Below are 16,741 nucleotides of genomic sequence, written 5' to 3' on the forward strand. Positions count from 1 at the left end.
GCTCCTGATCCAGGCAGAAGCGGGCAGGGCTAGCACAGCAGAAGCTGAGCTGGCGGCAGCCCCCCCAGCTCCTCAGCCAACCGTGAATCTGCAGCAGTTTTGTGGTTTAAAAGTAGAGCCAACACCAAATGGGATGTATAAACAGAGCAGTATGAGGTCACCCAGACATTGTTCTCAGCCTGGTTAGATGCTCAGAAAGCCTTGGGGGTGGGTGTGGGCTCCATAATGAAAGAGGAACTTGGGGAAACCGGAGCCAGTTCAGAGAAGAGCCCAGAGAGGTTTAAGTTAGTCCTGTGAGCAAAGGAACACGAAGCTGGGGAAAGGCAGAGCAGACTGAGGAGCCAGAGTTCAGTTTAATAGTTATCTGTCGAAGGGTCTAGAACACAGTTGTTCGGTGCTACGTACTAGTTTGGGGGAGGAGGGGGAGACTCAAAGCTCTGCCCTGGAGTACTTAGGATTTGGGGTAGAGATAAGTGCTGTGCACTTGCCATGATCAGAATGAGCAGACAATATAGGATTAATTGCTGAGCTGAGTGTTCCAAACAGTGATTGATAGCAGCTCACTGAAGGGGGTTTCATTTGGGCCAAACTGGTTAGGGAAGATTTGGGAGGAAGATGGGACTGGAGCCAAGACTTAAGGAGAGGTAGGCTAAGATTAGACAGGGCAGAGTGGAATCTGAGGAGCATTCCAGGTAGAAGAAAGGGCACGAGCACTGGTGCAGAGGTGGAAATGATGATAGTGTATTCAGGGCACAAAGGCCTGGCTGTGGATGGCCCCAGGGTATTAGGTGGTGGCAGGACCTGTGCGGCTGCGGGGGCTGCCGAGGGGCCATGCCACACGGGACAGCATAGACTGAGGAGCGCAGAGAGTGAGAAAATCAGGTTTGGGCAACATGCAGGATCAGGGCTGGGAGAAGGAACAGAGAGCCAGTGGAGGAGATGGAAAGCGAGTGGCCCAAGAGAAGCAGCAGACATGGCAAGGAGCAGGCGGTTGCTAGTGCCACAGACAGCCAGCCCTGGGAGCAAATGAAAGGAGACCTTCATGGGATGGGTGAGCCCCCAGTGAGCAGGTCCTGAGAAGAGGTGGAGGCAGGAGCCAGACTGACCAGACTTAGGAACAAGCAAATGGGAAGCATGGGGGCAAATCATGTCTGACCATGTTAGACCAGCTTGTTGGGGTAAGGACCAGAGCTAAACAATTATTCAGTTATTTCATGGAAATACAATTCCATGGAAAACAATTACATCAGTTATTTAATGGAAAAGGGGGCCTGGTTATGTGTTCTTAGTCTCCAAAGAGAGAGGGTAAATTGGAGGAACTCCTTTTACTAACTCAACAGTTATTAAGTGCCTGCTATGTGCCAGGCAGCAACTGCTAAGAGCTGAGAGTATGGTGGCAAAAAAAAAAAAAAAAAAAAAAAAAGGACACATACACACTCCAGTGGGGAACATGTCAATGAATGAAGAAACAACATGAGTGTGGATGATGACAAATGCTGATGGGAATTAACTGGGAGATATGACAGAGGACCCAGGGAAGGCCTGAGGAGGTGGTGTTTCTGCTGAGCCCTGAAAAATGAGATAGAGGGGGGCGCCTGTGTGGCTCAGTTGGCTAAGCCTCTGCCTTCGGCTCAGTTGGCTAAGCCTCTGCCTTCGGCTCAGGTCATGATCCCTGATCCCTGGGTCCTGGGATCGAGCCCCCCATCAGGCTCTCCGCTCAGCGGGGAGTCTGCTCCTCCCTCTCCCTCTGTTCCTCCCCATTGCTCATGCTCATGCTCTTGGTCTCTTTCAAATAAATTTTTAAAAAATGAGACAGAGGGGCGCCTGGGTGGCGCAGTCGTTAAGCATCTGCCTTCGGCTCAGGGCGTGATCCCAGCGTTCTGGGATCGAGCCCCACATCAGGCTCCTCTGCTAGGAGCCTGCTTCTTCCTCTCCCACTCCCCCTGCTTGTGTTCCCTCACTCGCTGGCTGTCTCTGTGAAATAAATAAATAAAATCTTTTTAAAAATTTAAAAAATAATAATAAAAAATGAGACAGAGGTAGCCAGGGCAAGAAGCAGGGAGGGGGCATTCCTGGGAGAGGGAACAGTGGATGCCCAGGGCCTGAAGCAGAAAGGACTTGCCATGTTTGAAGAACAGGGAGGGGGAAACGCTGGCAGGCAGAGGCCAGAGCATCTCGAGGCCTTGTGGTATAATGGGAAGTCCACTAAGGCTGGTTATGCTGCAGTGGCGTGATAAAATGAAACTTAGAAAGTCACAGTGGCTGCCTTGAAGAGAATGGGTCACAGTGGGGCAACCCCTTAGAAGACGAGCAGGGAGGCTACTGCAGAAGACCAGGCAAGAGTCAAGGTGGCTGGTTCAGGATGGTGCCAGGAAGGCGCAAATAGTCTCACTCATCATGGACAATCTGCAGGATGGGGTTGGGTTGGGAGTGGTTAGATTTGGGAACCTGGAGGAAGCATGGTACGTGGAGAGGTGGGGATGGAGGGTGCCCGTGGAGGATGCAAGGGGCTAAGGCCCAAGTTGGCCACAGACACTGTTGTGGGTATGACTTGGTCTGAGCTGAATTCTTCACTCTATCCAGCTTATCATCCACGGCAGCTTTGGCCTGATCCAGCTGCCCCGTTTCCACATCTTCTTCCTGGTCCCGGCACTAATCTATGTGGGGGACAAGCTGGTGAGCCTGAGCCGGAAGAAGGTGGAGATCAGCGTGGTGAAGGCCGAGCTGCTGCCTTCAGGTACCAGGCCTACAGGCTGTCAGGGACCAGCTGGGTAGTTCTGAGAAAGCCCACAGGGCAGGGGCAGAGCCTGGACCTTGCAACCCGCTGGTCTGGCCCAGTGGAGTTGGCAGGGGCCTTGAGGCGGCAGTGATGAGGGAGCTGGCAAGCAAGGCTCTTGGCCAGGGGACCCAAGCCTCTCTCACAACAGAGGGAGGAGGAGCCTGGGCCAGGTTGCTCCTTTCCCTGCTGACCACCAGCACCAGTGCTGCGTTGCCCCTCCGCAGGGTGGACATGGCCGGAGGGGAGTAATGCCTTCTGATGGGGAGAGGCCTTGGCATATTCCAGAAGGAGAGCTGAGGCTGCGGGGGGGGGGGGGGGGCTTTCTGGAGGCCACAGGGTTGCTGGGTCCTGGATAGCAGCCTCCTGCCCACTTCCTTTCCTCAGGAGTGACCCACCTGCAGTTCCAGCGGCCCCAAGGCTTTGAGTACAAGTCGGGACAGTGGGTGCGGATTGCCTGCTTGGATCTGGGGACCACTGAGTACCACCCCTTCACACTGACTTCTGCACCCCACGAGGACACGCTTAGCCTGCACATCCGGGTGGCAGGGCCGTGGACCACTCGGCTCAGGGAGATCTACTCACCTCCAACGGGAGGTGGTTGTGCCAGATACCCAAAGGTGACCAGACACAGACCAGATGAGCTACCTGCCCCCACATCCCCTTAGCAGGCCTTGGCCCTGCAGCCCCAGGCTACCCACTGTGTTCCTCCCCTCCCAATCCAGAGACTGGCCTTTCCAGGTAATGCCACGGTACCCCCTCTCTCCTCACTCCATAAACATACCTGCCTTTCCCTGCCTCCCATTTTTTAGCTTCAGAACTATTGTGGTGGTGCAGCTTAACTCAAACCCACTCCTTCTCTTGCAGCTGTACCTTGATGGACCATTTGGAGAGGGCCACCAGGAATGGCATAAGTTTGAGGTCTCAGTGCTGGTGGGAGGGGGCATTGGAGTCACCCCCTTTGCCTCCATCCTCAAAGACCTGGTCTTCAAGTCGTCAGTCAGCTGCCAAGTGTTCTGTAAGAAGGTGAGTGCCCTCTCCTCCTGCTGACCCCTGGCCCCTGCTCCCTATCACTGTGTCCATCTCTGCCTGTCTCTCCTGCCTCTATTCTTGGCCTGATCCCGGCAAGGCCCAGTTGGCCTGACCCCAGAGGTGTCTGATATCCTCAGACCCTAAAGAACAGAGTTGGAGAGGGGTAAAGAAACCCACTCTGTCTTATAGAGGAGGCCAGCCCCTGAAGGGAGCCTTGTCAGGTTGGGAGAAGGAAGGGAACACTTGGGGTGGGGCAGTGAAACCGGCTCTGCTTTCAAGAGGAAGAAGAGGGGAGGTGGCGAGGCAGGGCTGGTGGGCTGGGTTGGTTCCAGGAACACAGCCCAGGCCCTCAGGCCCCCTCTATCCTGGGTCCCTTCACCCCAGCCTGGACCTGGTAGCAGGCCCCTGCTTGTCTCTCTGGGCCTGGCAGGTGAGTCAGGGGCACAGGAACGCAGCAGGCAGAGGCCAAGCCCACGTACTGTCAGCATTCAGAGGGTGACAAGCAGCTCCCCTGCTCCTCTGTCCATGCCAGCTCTGCCTCTGCTGCTTAACCCACACAGCCCCACTTCAGCCTCTTCGGAAGTGGGAGGTCGGTCCCTCTATGGCAGCTTCTATCCTCCGGGTCTCTCTTTGAGCCCATTCCCATCTGCTCCAGGTAGCCAGCTGGGTCTTCCCTGAGGCTGTTCTGTGACATGCCCCTTAGTGGAACCCTATCCCTCTGGGCTAGGTTTGGTTGGGAGCCCAGCAGCCTGTGGAGGGCCCATTGCAGGGAGTGGAACAGTGGGCTCCATGTGAAAAAGCTGCTTCCCACCCCATCAGACCTTCAGCTCACTTGACAAGTGTCCTTTTTCATCACCCCAGGTTATCACTCCCTTCTATCTCTCCATGCCTGGGGTAACTCCATCTCCCGCCCCAGAGCCTGGGGCACCCCGCAACACTCCATTCCCCAGAGTGTCTGAGGAGAGGCACAAGCTGACGGAGACCAGAAGAGTTCTATTGCTGTGGGGATCCCTGGGATATAGGGAGCCTGAGCTTAGCCAGGTCCTAAACTCCCCCGCTGTGTCCCCAGATCTACTTCATCTGGGTGACGAGAACCCAGCGGCAGTTTGAGTGGCTGGCTGACATCATCCGGGAGGTGGAGGAGAATGACCGTCAGGACCTGGTGTCCGTGCACATCTACATCACCCAGCTGGCTGAGAAGTTTGACCTCAGGACCACCATGCTGGTAGGTCAGGGACGGCCAGGCGGGGCAACTAGGTGGGTCGATGGGTTGGCTGGGTGAGGCTCAGATGGCAAGGGCAGGTGGGTGGACAGCCAAGTTCAGACGGCAGGAGGCACAGAGATGGTAGTCCCGATTTTCAGCCTCCAGCTCCCTCCCCACCCCATTCTCTGTCTCCTGGGCTGCAGGCTGGCTTGGGCTAGGCACTGACCCTGACTGTCCTTGGCCTGACCTGCCTCTGTGCCCCCAGTACATCTGTGAGCGGCACTTCCAGAAGGTGCTGAACCGAAGTCTGTTCACGGGCCTGCGCTCCATCACCCACTTTGGCCGCCCCCCCTTTGAGCCCTTCTTCAAGTCCCTGCAGGAGGTCCACCCGCAGGTCAGTCCACCCCATATCAAGGTTCTCCTGGCCTTTATCACCTGAGGTCTAAGCAAACCTCCCAGCCCAGCTCCAGGAGGGAAGGAACTGACGGCTGATAAGAACTCATCACCCAAGTGGGGAGAATGGAATGGAAAAACTTACCATGAATACTGAGCCAGCCCTCACCCTAGACACTGATCTTTACCATGAACACTGGGCTAGCCCTCAATGAAACAGTAAGCTAGCTTTTAACTTGAACGCTGATTAACCCAGCCCCTGTCAGAAACACTGATCATTTACCCCAAATGCCTTGGAGAGGGTGGAGGTTGAACCCACACAAAGCAAGTCTACCAAAACTGAGCTAGATGCAAACACACCGAGCCAGCCCTCACAACACATGGTGTGAAGCAAACCTTTATCAGAAACATGGAAGGAGCCCCCACCAAAGACTCTTGCCTGTCTTTACATGAACACTGAGCTAGGCTTCACGTTTCCTTCCCCTAACAGGTCCGAAAGATTGGGGTGTTTAGCTGTGGCCCCCCTGGCATGACCAAGAATGTGGAAAAGGCCTGTCAACTCATCAACAAGCAGGACCGGACTCACTTCTCCCACCATTATGAGAACTTCTAGGCCTTCTGCTCAGGAGCTCTTCCCATTGCCCAGCTGAACAGAGGTTTGGGCCCACACCTCGCTCTATATTTCCTATTTCTGACTCTCTCTGCCTCCTCCCGATTCCTACCTCTCAACCCTGGTCCAGGTGGCCATGGTCAGTCACCCCATATGGGTTCAGAGACCCCCAAGTGCAGAATGTCTCAGCCTGGAGAAGCGGGAGGCACCGTCTAGGAAACGGAGGTTGGGAGATAGGAGAGCTATTATTACTGTAGGGCAAAGTGACACCTCTTCTTCCAAACTGCGAAAAAGCCTCAAAAGACTGGAGCTGACAAGCAGTGTGTATGTGTACTAGGGGGCTGTGGGCCTAAGGACGGAGTGGGAGCACAGATGCTGGCATCTTGGAACTCCTCCCCCAAACCTCCCCCTCCTCTAGGCTCCCCACTCTCAAAAGGGCTGGCAAATGCCTTGGGGTGGGGTAGAGGCTGGGCCCACAGAGAGAAATCTACAGGAACCCCCTCAGCATCCCAGCCTAACAGCACAACTGATTTCTCCCCAGTTTTTAAACATGTGCTGTAGTCAGAATCTGGCCCAATATCTATGTCGTGCTTCTCAGGCCTTGTCTCTTCTTCCTACTGCAGTAGTCTCCTTTACAAATAAACCACTTTTCTGCCCTTTGGTTTTCTTTATTCTGCCCCAGAATGGGGGTAGGCACTGGCAAAGGAAGCTACTAACCAGCCAGCTCACCCAGGCTGGTGCAGACAGTGCTCTGAACTTGCCAGCATCTACCGAATAAAGGAACCAGCCCAAGGCCGAGTGCTTTAGCTGGAGACCCCTTTCCCAGGTGTGCGTGGCAGGACAGAGCAGGAGCCAGAGTTTGCCTGGCTGGCTCCAGGACCTCTGAGCAACACCAGTGGACCACCCGTGCCTCCATGGGTGTTCCAGGTAAAGATATGAAAGCAAGGAGATGGATGAGCACATCACCTGAACACTCTGAGCCTGTTTTCTCATCTGGAAAGTGACTCAATACCCTCCAAGGTCTAGGGCAACCCTCTGAGGGAATTTCTAAAGCAGGGCCCAATTTCAACTGAGCCTTTCGATTGTCCTCACCGAATTCTTACATTTGTCAGGTCACATATCCTCGATTTCGATAAAATAGCCGGGGGATTAGAAAATCCGAAATCCCATGATTGACACTACTCAGGTTCTGTGAAGAGGACCTCGGACTGCGCTCCCAGAGCAGCGGATGTTTGTTCAGCCCCGCGGGGAGCCCCGTGGGGGCAGGAGGGCGGGCCTGGAGTGGGTCGACAGCAGTTCGGACCGGCGGCGCAGGGGGTATGCCCGGGGACCGGGCCCACAGGCCTCGGCCGGTCCAGCCGTGGGGGCGGCTGGGGCGTCTCCAGGGCCGGGGTCGGGTGTGGCCGGGCGCCCGCGACCCGCGGTTAGGGGCACGACCAGCAGGGGGCACGCGCGGACCACCCCGCCAGGCTCGGCCGCGAGTCTGAAGCCCCGGCCCCAGGGGAGATCCGGGCCCAGACCTGCAGGCTGCAAGTCTCCAGGGGCCGGACTCACGGTCGGGGGATGGGGGAGGCGCGGCAGGCCCCGCTTCCTCTGGAAAGAAAACGCGGTCGGCCGCGCCAGCTTTCCCGCCTCTGCGTGTGCGCGGCTTCCGCGTGGCAGGGCCGCCCGCTCCCCCTCTCTTGGCGCGCTGCCTCTTTGTCTCTCCGCGGCTCCCCTCCTCCCAGACGAATGGCTGTTGGCAGGAAATTGGACGCGCTCTTGGGGAGCGGCCCTCGTCGGCGCGGCGGGGAGGGGGCGCCGGGCGGCCGGTCGGCTCCGGGTGCCCCCAGCCCGGGCGGGAGCGGCGGGGGATGTTTTGACATCTCGTCAAGGGAAGGAACTTGATGCTTCGAAAGTGCTTTTCACAGCCGGCTTGTGTCGGCTCCAGAGCTGATTTATAAACAGAATCTGCGCTCGCTTCGCCGCTCCCTCCCCCGACAGCCCGGGGGGCGGCGCTGGAGGCGCGGACGCGGCTGTGCCTGGCAGGACTGGGTTTATTTATTGCATCTGGCCGGGAGCCGGGGCAGCCCGAGCCCTTCTCCTCGTCTCCCCACCCCTGAGGCCATCTCCGTCCTGGGGGGGGGGGGGGGTCTGCCTTCCCCAATCCCCGCACCAGACTCTGAACGGAGCCCGCCGGTGGTTTAGGGGTGGAGGCGGAGAGATGGCCAGGGCGCCCCGCAGGCCCACGTCCTGCCCCGCCCCGCATTGACCCAGGGGGAAGGAGGCGGTGGGGAAGGGGGTCGCCACCTGTGCCCTAGGGGCGGAAAAGGCAGGGAGCTGCGGATCTTAAACTCCTCCGGAGACCAGCGGCTCTGAAGCCCCCTTCCTCCAGGGGCTATCCTCTCTCCCCAGGGATTCCCCTGTCCTCCGCTCCAGACAATCTTTTACTCCAAGGCCCCAGTAGGCCTTCCCGTTTAGAATAAATTAAGGAATCTCCAGGTCCCACTTGATCTCTGGGAGAGGGGAAGAAAGACTTGACAGAACATGTCCCTGGGAAGGGCCACCGCCCTCAGCCAGGGGATGGGCACAGGCCTGGGTCCAGCTTTGTCACAGTGCCCAGGCCTCACATCTACAGAGTCCGAATGGCCACAGGATAGAGCAGGGACATGTGCTCGGCCCCCTTAATGGGCAGCTTGCGGCTGGCGTAGTGGTGCACAATTTCAGGGACGCTGCTGAAGGGTGGGCTGTTCTGGCCCAGCACGTACTTGTGTTCCTTGGTCCGGGACAGCTTCATGTGCATGAAGCCCTGACTGCTCCTGGGAAGAGGAGAGGAGACCCTGGTGAGTAGGGGCCCTCTCCAGTCCCCCTGCCCTCCCCCACCCCCTGCAGCAAATGTGGTTGTTCTGAGCCAGCTGTGTGTGGAGGTGACTAGGGAAGGTGGAGGTCAGTCCAGAAAACAGAGAGGAGGCAGAGGGGATTTTGTGAGTAGGTAACCATAGGCATTGGCTTTGTGGTGAGGGCACTGGGTGTGCCAAGAATGTGTGTGTAGTGAGTGTACAGGGCGTGTGCAGGTGGAGCGACCACTCTCCCTGCCCCAAACCGTGGGATTCAAGCACCAGTGCCCTCCAACCTGTGTGGCCAAAGCTGGTCTACCCTCTCCATCTCTGAGCTGTGGGGGACGACACCGGTGGGGGGCTCCTAGTGACTCATGTGGAGACACAAACATCCTTGGCAAGACAGTGTGTGGACAGATGTGACAACCGAGCGAATCTTGGTTGAGGCTCTCTCTTGCAGAAACCAGGGGAGGGGGTGAGCTAGCTGCTCTGGAAGTCCACCCCAAATCCGGGGAGGCTCAACTGCCTTGTCCTGGGGATATCCCTCTACCCTCCTGCTAACTGGGCCTTGGGCCAAGCCCCCAGCTCCTCTATCTCTTCAGCCTGGGATGACATCATCGGTGAGGCTGTAACTCCATTCCCTCCCTCAGAGAGGAAACGCTCCGCTGCCTCTCCCAGCTCCCTGACACAATCCAGGAAATCCACATTAGTGCCTGGCCCTGCCCACAAGACAAGGACCCTGCTGCTCAGAGCTCTGGCCGGCTCCCAGCTGTCCGGGCACCCTGTCTTAGAGAGAAAGCATGGGGGTGGGGCCCGAGCAAGAACAGTGGCTGCCCAAGCTACCAGGCCTGGTCCACAAGCAAGGAGGAAGCAGTGTTTGGGGGAGCCCTGAAGCCTGAATACTTGTCTCTCCAGGCCAGAGCCTACCTGGGGACAAGTGCAGGGCTCAGAAACTAGTATGGGAAGTAGGACTGGTGAGGGGGGCCCTCATATGAGGTGAGGCTGACAAACCTCATTTTCCTCCCCTGCCTGGGTACAAAGAGGGCTCTGACGGGACCCATTTCACTGGGCCCACAAGTGAAGGAGAGTGGATGACTGAAGAGAGGAAAAAACAGTCCTTTATCACCCACCCTTCCAATTCCTTCTCCCTGCCCGAGGATACTGTGCCCTAAAGCTTGCTGGGGGCCCCAAGCTGGGTGTGTGTGTGTATATGGGCGGGGGCAGGGGGGTGGTGGGGGCATCCTTCTTCTGTAGGCCTGAGATAATGGCTGAGGCTGACAGTGACCACACAGGCCCTGGGGAAGGGAGCTAAGGGCCTGAGGAAAATGTGCAGTCCCTGGGGGTGGTATAGAGGGGAGGCAGTTAGTAGTCCCCCTCCCCTGTCTGCCCTATGCCCTGGCCCAGGCCCAAAGCTGTGGGCAGCAGCTTGGGCCTTGCTTTCCCTCACCCTCTCACAGTTTGGAGACAACCCCCTAACCACAGTCCACTTGAGATAATCACCTCTCCCCAAAACTACATTATATCTTCTCCTTGAGGGACAGATCTGGCCAAAACGGGCAATAAAGTGGCAACAAGCCTCCATCTGGATAACTGACCTCCTGGGATAAAGTCCCAAGCAGAGTCATTGCCCAACCCTCAGGAGCCTGGGTGGGACTAGCTGGGCCTTAGGGCCAGAGCTGACATGGCTTCTGGAGGAAGCTGTTTAATTACCAGTGAAAGCCCTTCCATTACAGAGAGCAGAGAAACCATAATTGTATTTCAGAGAAGCCATTTATATGCAAACGAGGCTCTGGCGGACAGATGCTGGTGGGGCTAGATCAGCCTGGGCTGAAGCAGCATCCAGGCCTGCCTCCCCCTTTTACTCCCCAGGATAAGGCTGAGCCCCGCCCTGCTCCATTCACCGAGCCAGACCCTTGCTGTCTCAGCCTTGGACTGTTCCAGACTTGATGACTGGTGGAGTGATGCAATGGAATAGTGCGGTTCTTGTAGTCAGACTGAACTGAGCTGGGTCCAAATCCTGCTTTTGGCACTTTATTGCCTGGTGGCCTTGAGCAAGTCACATACCTCTTTGTATTTATTTCTGTTTATAAGAAAGAGATTCATCTTACATGTTGGTACTTGGTTTGGAAAGGGTATATACACTGCTCAGCACACAGTAGATGCTCTTATGACTCTTAACTATTAAAGCAACACACATTCCTAGTGTTATATCAGATTTTTGACAGATGAACTTTTCCTAAATGCTCCTTTGATTTTATGACAATTGCAGAGTTTGAGAGCTGCAAGAAACCTAAGAGGTACCCATCAATGCATTTTGCAAAGGGAGAAACCAAGGCCCAGAGAGGTTACATGATTTGCCTGGGGTCACAAAGCTAGTTTTATTAAGCCCAAGAATAAAATTCAGTTTGTTTGACTATAGACTGGCATTTTCCCATTATCTTTTAGTTGAAGTTCAATAATTATCCTCAAATGTATCTGTTTAATAGTCCCAAATTTCTGTATATTGCATTTGTTCGAAGTGGGGGTATACCTGTATTCTAATGCCCCTGAGAAATGTGGTAGGAGGTGGTACAGATGTCCCAGTAGTGATGGGGGGGTGTGAATGAACACACTATCTGACAGGCTGCCATGTGGGGTGCAGGCTCTATCAGGCAGAACTCCTGGATACCAAGGGGAGGGCTGGCCATTCTGGTAGGAGGCCAATGCCGCTCTGTGAATATCCACTCCCTAGGAGGAAGGCTGATGGGAAGGGAGCACCCTGCCTCCCCCATCTTCCTGGATCCTTTAAAACTCAGTTATCAGCCACTAGCGCCCAGTCAGTCCTCCTGCCCACTTCTTCAGAGTGAACGATAGCTTTGTGTCCACTGCTCCACCCTCCTCCCAGGATCCAGCCTCCACCTCACCCTGTAGAGCCCCTCAGGCAAAGTTCCTATCTCCTTGCCGGTGCTTCAAGAACATTTGGACTGCCATTAATAAAGATGAAGGTGATAATTTATTTAGCACTTAGCACCATGTTAAGTGCCTCCCATATATTATTTCATTTGATCCTTCCCTATAAGGTAGATATTATTATTCCCCTACTTTATAAGTAAGAACACTGAGGCCCAGAGAGGTTAAGGGGGCCCCAGGGCACACAGCTAGTAAGTGACATAAACTTTTGAACTGGGCACTACAGCTTGACTATTTCCTCTAATGGACTATGAGCTCCTTGAAATCAGGGGAGGAGCCTCAGACTGCTCCAGATCCCTAGGGCCTGGCCCAGAGTCAGCAAATGTTCATGGGGATGGACTTCTCCCCAGCTTGGCTGGGCATGGGGTGAAGCTTGGAGTCTTCTCCTGTCCTGCTGGTTGTCTTCCCATAGATCCTCCTTGGTGCCATCCTGACAAGCTAATCCTGCCTAACGCAGGTAGTTGGCCCACCCCGACTCACTTGAGGGACAGGGAGAAATCATTCTTGCTGGTCTCGCTGTTGCGCACCAGGTAGCTGGCCTCTTTGCATAGCCGGAGCAGGTTCTCGGCATCTGTTCGACTGATGGCCCCGTGGTACCAGCTGAGGACAAGAGAGAGGAAGGGGGCATCTCTGCTGGGTCCCTCGCCGTCCTGGCCCACCCATTCTGGGTGTCCCCTGCAGGCAAGCCAGTGGCAGGAGGGGAAGGGAGGGGAGAGAGACCCCAGCTGGACACAGACACTCACACCTGGTTTTCCAGAGGCAGTGCTGGGTCTGTCCACTCCCCAAGGGGGCTGCTGGGCTCCACGTTTAGGGGCTTGGCTGACTTGGGGTTCCCTGCAGAGAGTCGGGGAGGTAGCCGCCCCTTCTCCTCCCGGCCAGGTGACAGGCAGCTCTTCTCAGATCCTTCAAACTGGGCTGTGGGGAATATACCAGTCATGGACTCTGAGGACCCTAGAGATAGAGCCCTATAGAATAACCAGTGCTCCACCCCCATTTTCTGCCAAAAGGGGTCAAAGGAATGTTCTGGAAGGGTGGGACATGCTCCTGGGCTTGACTGGCTGTGGGGACAGAATCCCGGGTCCACTCCCTGGTTGGGGGTGGGGCGCAGCCCTCCTATGCCACACTGTGCCTACCAGTCCCTACGCTGTGGGAGGAGAGGGGAGAGAAGCAACATGAGAAACCACTTAAATTTCTCCCTCTGGAGCAGCTGCCTGCCTTCCCCTATTCCATTCCCCCTCCTGGTGGCTTCAGCGCTGATAATATTGTTTCTTTCTCCTCCTCAGAGTTCATTACCGTTCTCCATATCACCCTGCCAAGCCATTCTGTAGAAATGACTTATCGATTTGAGAACAATTATCCGATTCCCCTTGGTGCCATCCTGACAGGCTAATCCTGCCCAAAGCCGCCAGCCGGCCCGGCCCACCCCTCCCCCGCCCCCAGGGCTGCTGCCCACAGGCTCCCTGCCCCCACCGGAGACACCCAGCTGAGGCGGCTCTGCCCTCCCAGACCAGGGTAGGCCTGACCACTGAGCCAGCACAAGGGAGGAAGCCAGTGGGTCACATGAGCACAGGCACACACCGACAGGCGATAGAGACCCTCCTTCATCCTGCATTTACAAAATACCCCTCACACTCAGGCACAAATGTACAAACAGGTGTTCACAAACACTTGGCTGCCCATTCTGTACAAAACTGAACAGAGATGAAGTGTTCAGTGCTTCCTTTCTCCTCATTTGGGCTTTTTCTCTCCTTGTAGCACTTTCAGGACCTTACTGTTTCTCAGTCACCAGATGCAAGGACCAGACCCTTCCCTTACCCGAAGGGGTCAGACACTTCCTATGCTAGCATCACCCCCACCTCAAGAGTTACTTGCACTGCCAAAGGATTGGGTCAGGCAAAATACGACACAAAGAAGTGAATTTAAAATAGTGGATTTCTGTGGCACGGTGGGCAAGATATTTAGAAAGGGACTCCTTTAGGAGACACCTTCCCCATACCTTTGGGAGGAAGGAGGAATGTGTATTTTGTCCCTTCTTTCTTCCTCCAGGTTCTCCAAACCCTACCCCACTTCAGCTCTGCTAACTCAAGCCCACGGGGCCTGAGGCGTGAGAGGACATGTCACCCTGGCCAGAAGCTCCCACAGGACCCACCGCTGCCGTCCTCCAGGCTGGGCTCAGGGAGGGGTGAGGCTGGACCGGAGATGTCCCTGTCCCCGTCAGGCAGGGAGGGGCTGCTGTCCAGCTGTCCCACCGGCGGAGGCCAAGGTAGGTCTTTGATGACCTTAATGTCAACTGGAGCCAGTAGCAGCAGGGAGAAGAGACACAGACAGGGACAGAGACAGAGACAGAGAGAGAGACAGAGAGAGGCAGAGGTTGAGACACCAAAACCCAGAGCCAGGACACAGGATAGCCTAGAAAGGAGGAGGGTCAGAGCAGAGGCAGGGATGGCTTCTGAGGGGGGAGCAGGACTCTCAGAGGGTTGGATGGAGCCACAGTGACCACACCAGGCTGCGTAGTCAAAGGGGGGGAGGCACAGGTAGCAAATAGCCGGAGGCAGAGTCTTGCCCTGCCAGCCGTGTGGGTCCCCTTCACTTGAACCCTCATAAGCCTCCAGGGCCCAAAAGGACCAGGAAAGGAGGAAACGAGGGACAGCGAGCTGCCCTCGCCTCCCAGCACCACACCCAGGTTCCCACAGCCTCCTGGCACCCTCAGACTTGCCGCCCTTCCTCCTTTTCCCCACGGCCTGGGAAGCCATGGGCAGTGAGACTGACAGCCCAGCTCCAGACTGTCATGAATACTCCGATGTGGGGGCAGATGTTTTATTGAAATTTACCCCCCACACCCTCAATCCCGAGCCCTGACAATTAAGAGAGGGATGCCACTGGCGGCTGCAGGGCTGCTAACGAGGTTTCCTAATGACGAGCATAGATTTTCCCATTAAGCAATCCAAACAGTATTGATTCTCCAAGGAGACTTCTGGAGATAAACGGTCCATCCTCAATGGTGCATGCTTTACAGGAAACAAATCAGAAACCTGTGGTTTCCTAGTCTGGCTGCCAGGGAGGGGAGGACAGGGCAGAGAGCTGAGTCCGGCTCCAGGATGAGCCGCTTGCCCAAGGAGGGGTGAGGGGGGCCCTGGGAGTGGGGGTGAAGTCAAATGGCATTTATATCCTTTATGTTCTCACCGAATCAAGAACCCAGGAGCTAAAGCACTCTCCAGGCTCTCCAGGCTGTAGCAGCACCCACTCAGACCACCAACACACACCTTCCCAGGTGGGACTCCAGGCCTGGGATAGGCGCTGGGGTGCTTGGTACAGGAGAAACCTAACCCTCATTCAACAAAGGGGATTTCTCACAGCCTCCCTCTCCCCACCAGTTCCTGCTCCTCAGAAATCCCCTCCGGGACACAGGCGTCCCTGGTCTGGCACAGTCTGCTACTGGGAGACACAGCTCTCTGATTCAGGGCTGGGTTCTTGAAAGGTTACACACACAGCCGTTTTCCTTGTCTGGGGTGTTCAATGCCTTCTTTTGTTAAATGTAAGTATTTAACATATGTCACAAGTTTTATCATTTTGTTTGGAATTTCTTTATTTTAAAATAGGCCCTGTCTCCCAAAAGATGGAAGTGGCCTAAGCCTCTTGGCCTCTGAGAGGTGGTGATGCAGGGAGACCCTTCATCTTCCTGTGCCCATTCCCTGACCCTGCACACAGTGCCGCGCCCACATTGCCCAATTCACCAATCTCTGTGATGCACTCAACCGTGCTTCCCTGGAGCCCAGCTGCTGGGCCTCCCCCAACCCCTGGGGTCCACTCCTTTCACTCCCCTGGGCCTGGAGAGCTGTTTAGAGGCCCCAGCAGACCCACCCTCCCCACCCAGGGGCTTACCTGCAAAGGCTTTGGAAATCCGCTCCTTCTTCCACTCCCAGGGCTGGTCATACTCCTCAGGGGGCCTCTCGTCATCTTCTGGTAGCCGGGACTCCCGGGGCCAGGGGGCCCCCTCAACCTCTGGGGTGGTCCCCTCCTCCTCTGGCTCATAGGGTGTGTCATATAGAGGCAGGGGCTGAGCTGCCGTCTCCTTGGAGCTCCGGATCTCTGCCAGGGCAAGGCGGGGGGAAGGTATGAGAGCATCCCTGGCTGCCCTCCTCAGCTCCTCTGGCAGCGCCCTCAGCAACACACCAAGCCTCCTTCAGAAGAGATGCCACTGGCTTTGGGGGCCCAATGGCCAGACATCTGGGGTCCCTTGCCCTTAAAACACCTCTGGGGTTCCAAAAGCATGGGATCCAATGGAGGCAGGGGCAGAGAAGCACCAGAGTGAAAGACAGAAAAAGATCCTTAGGTGGCCAGCAAGGGCTTAGGAAATGAGGCTTACACATTTTGGAAACTGAGGCAGGGTCCTCTCCTAATCCACCTCCTTTTGGCTACACAGCTCCAATTCTTCCTTTGCATCCCAAGTAGTATCACTTGACAATCAGAAAATCCTTCTTCATAGCCCAGATACTCCTGATCACTCCCTCCTTGAAACTGTCCCCAAGTCATTTTCATGGTTGTCCTCTCCCATCACCCTTGGACTCTTCCCCTGGCCCCTCTCGGTCTCTGTTCCCCTGAACCAGGTCTTAATTCGCCCACATCCTTGCCCAGTCTCATGGCACCCTATACACTTCCAGTTACCATCAAGATCTTTCACTTTAATGTTTCAAACTTGCCACTTTCCCCAGAAGTTCTTCTAGTCAGTTCTGTGATTCCCTTTTTGGGATCGTTGACCCCAGTGAAAATCTAATAAAAGCTATGCGGCTACTCCCCAGAAAAATGTGCAAATTTCCACATACAATTCCAGGGCATTCATGGGCCTCCAAGGGATACACACCCCTCTGATCTAAATAGGGCAGTCACCCTCCCACTTTCTCCTTCTGTCCACTACACTGCTCTCGTCGGTCCTGGCCCCCGTTCACCATCTAAATTCCATC

At 55.8% G+C, this 16,741-nt stretch overlaps 2 protein-coding genes across 10 annotated transcripts in view; one reads left to right on the plus strand and one right to left on the minus strand.

Annotated features, from left to right (window-relative positions):
- DUOX1 (dual oxidase 1) overlaps positions 1–6,671 on the plus strand; it is a 32,764-nt gene extending 26,093 nt beyond the window's left edge. Inside the window, exons 29-34 of the mRNA XM_048218920.2 lie at positions 2,584–2,737; positions 3,164–3,396; positions 3,644–3,802; positions 4,878–5,033; positions 5,278–5,406; positions 5,896–6,671. Coding sequence (XP_048074877.1) covers positions 2,584–2,737; positions 3,164–3,396; positions 3,644–3,802; positions 4,878–5,033; positions 5,278–5,406; positions 5,896–6,018 — 954 coding nt within the window. The 3' untranslated portion in view covers positions 6,019–6,671. The remainder of the gene's footprint in view (positions 1–2,583; positions 2,738–3,163; positions 3,397–3,643; positions 3,803–4,877; positions 5,034–5,277; positions 5,407–5,895) is intronic.
- Positions 1–16,741, minus strand: part of SHF (Src homology 2 domain containing F) — a 28,522-nt gene that overhangs the window by 1,137 nt on the left and 10,644 nt on the right. Inside the window, exons 3-7 of one of the 9 annotated variants that reach the window (XM_048218884.2) lie at positions 15,663–15,869; positions 13,930–14,070; positions 12,524–12,695; positions 12,261–12,380; positions 8,036–8,813 (exon numbers count right to left, since the gene is read on the minus strand). In XM_048218884.2, the coding sequence (XP_048074841.1) occupies positions 8,627–8,813; positions 12,261–12,380; positions 12,524–12,695; positions 13,930–14,070; positions 15,663–15,869 (827 nt within the window). In that variant the 3' untranslated portion in view covers positions 8,036–8,626. The other 8 variants (XM_048218888.2, XM_048218890.2, XM_048218895.2 and 5 more) reach the window with 8 other exon arrangements.

Source organism: Ursus arctos, unplaced genomic scaffold (assembly GCF_023065955.2).
Source record: "Ursus arctos isolate Adak ecotype North America unplaced genomic scaffold, UrsArc2.0 scaffold_36, whole genome shotgun sequence".
NCBI lineage: Eukaryota > Metazoa > Chordata > Mammalia > Carnivora > Ursidae > Ursus > Ursus arctos.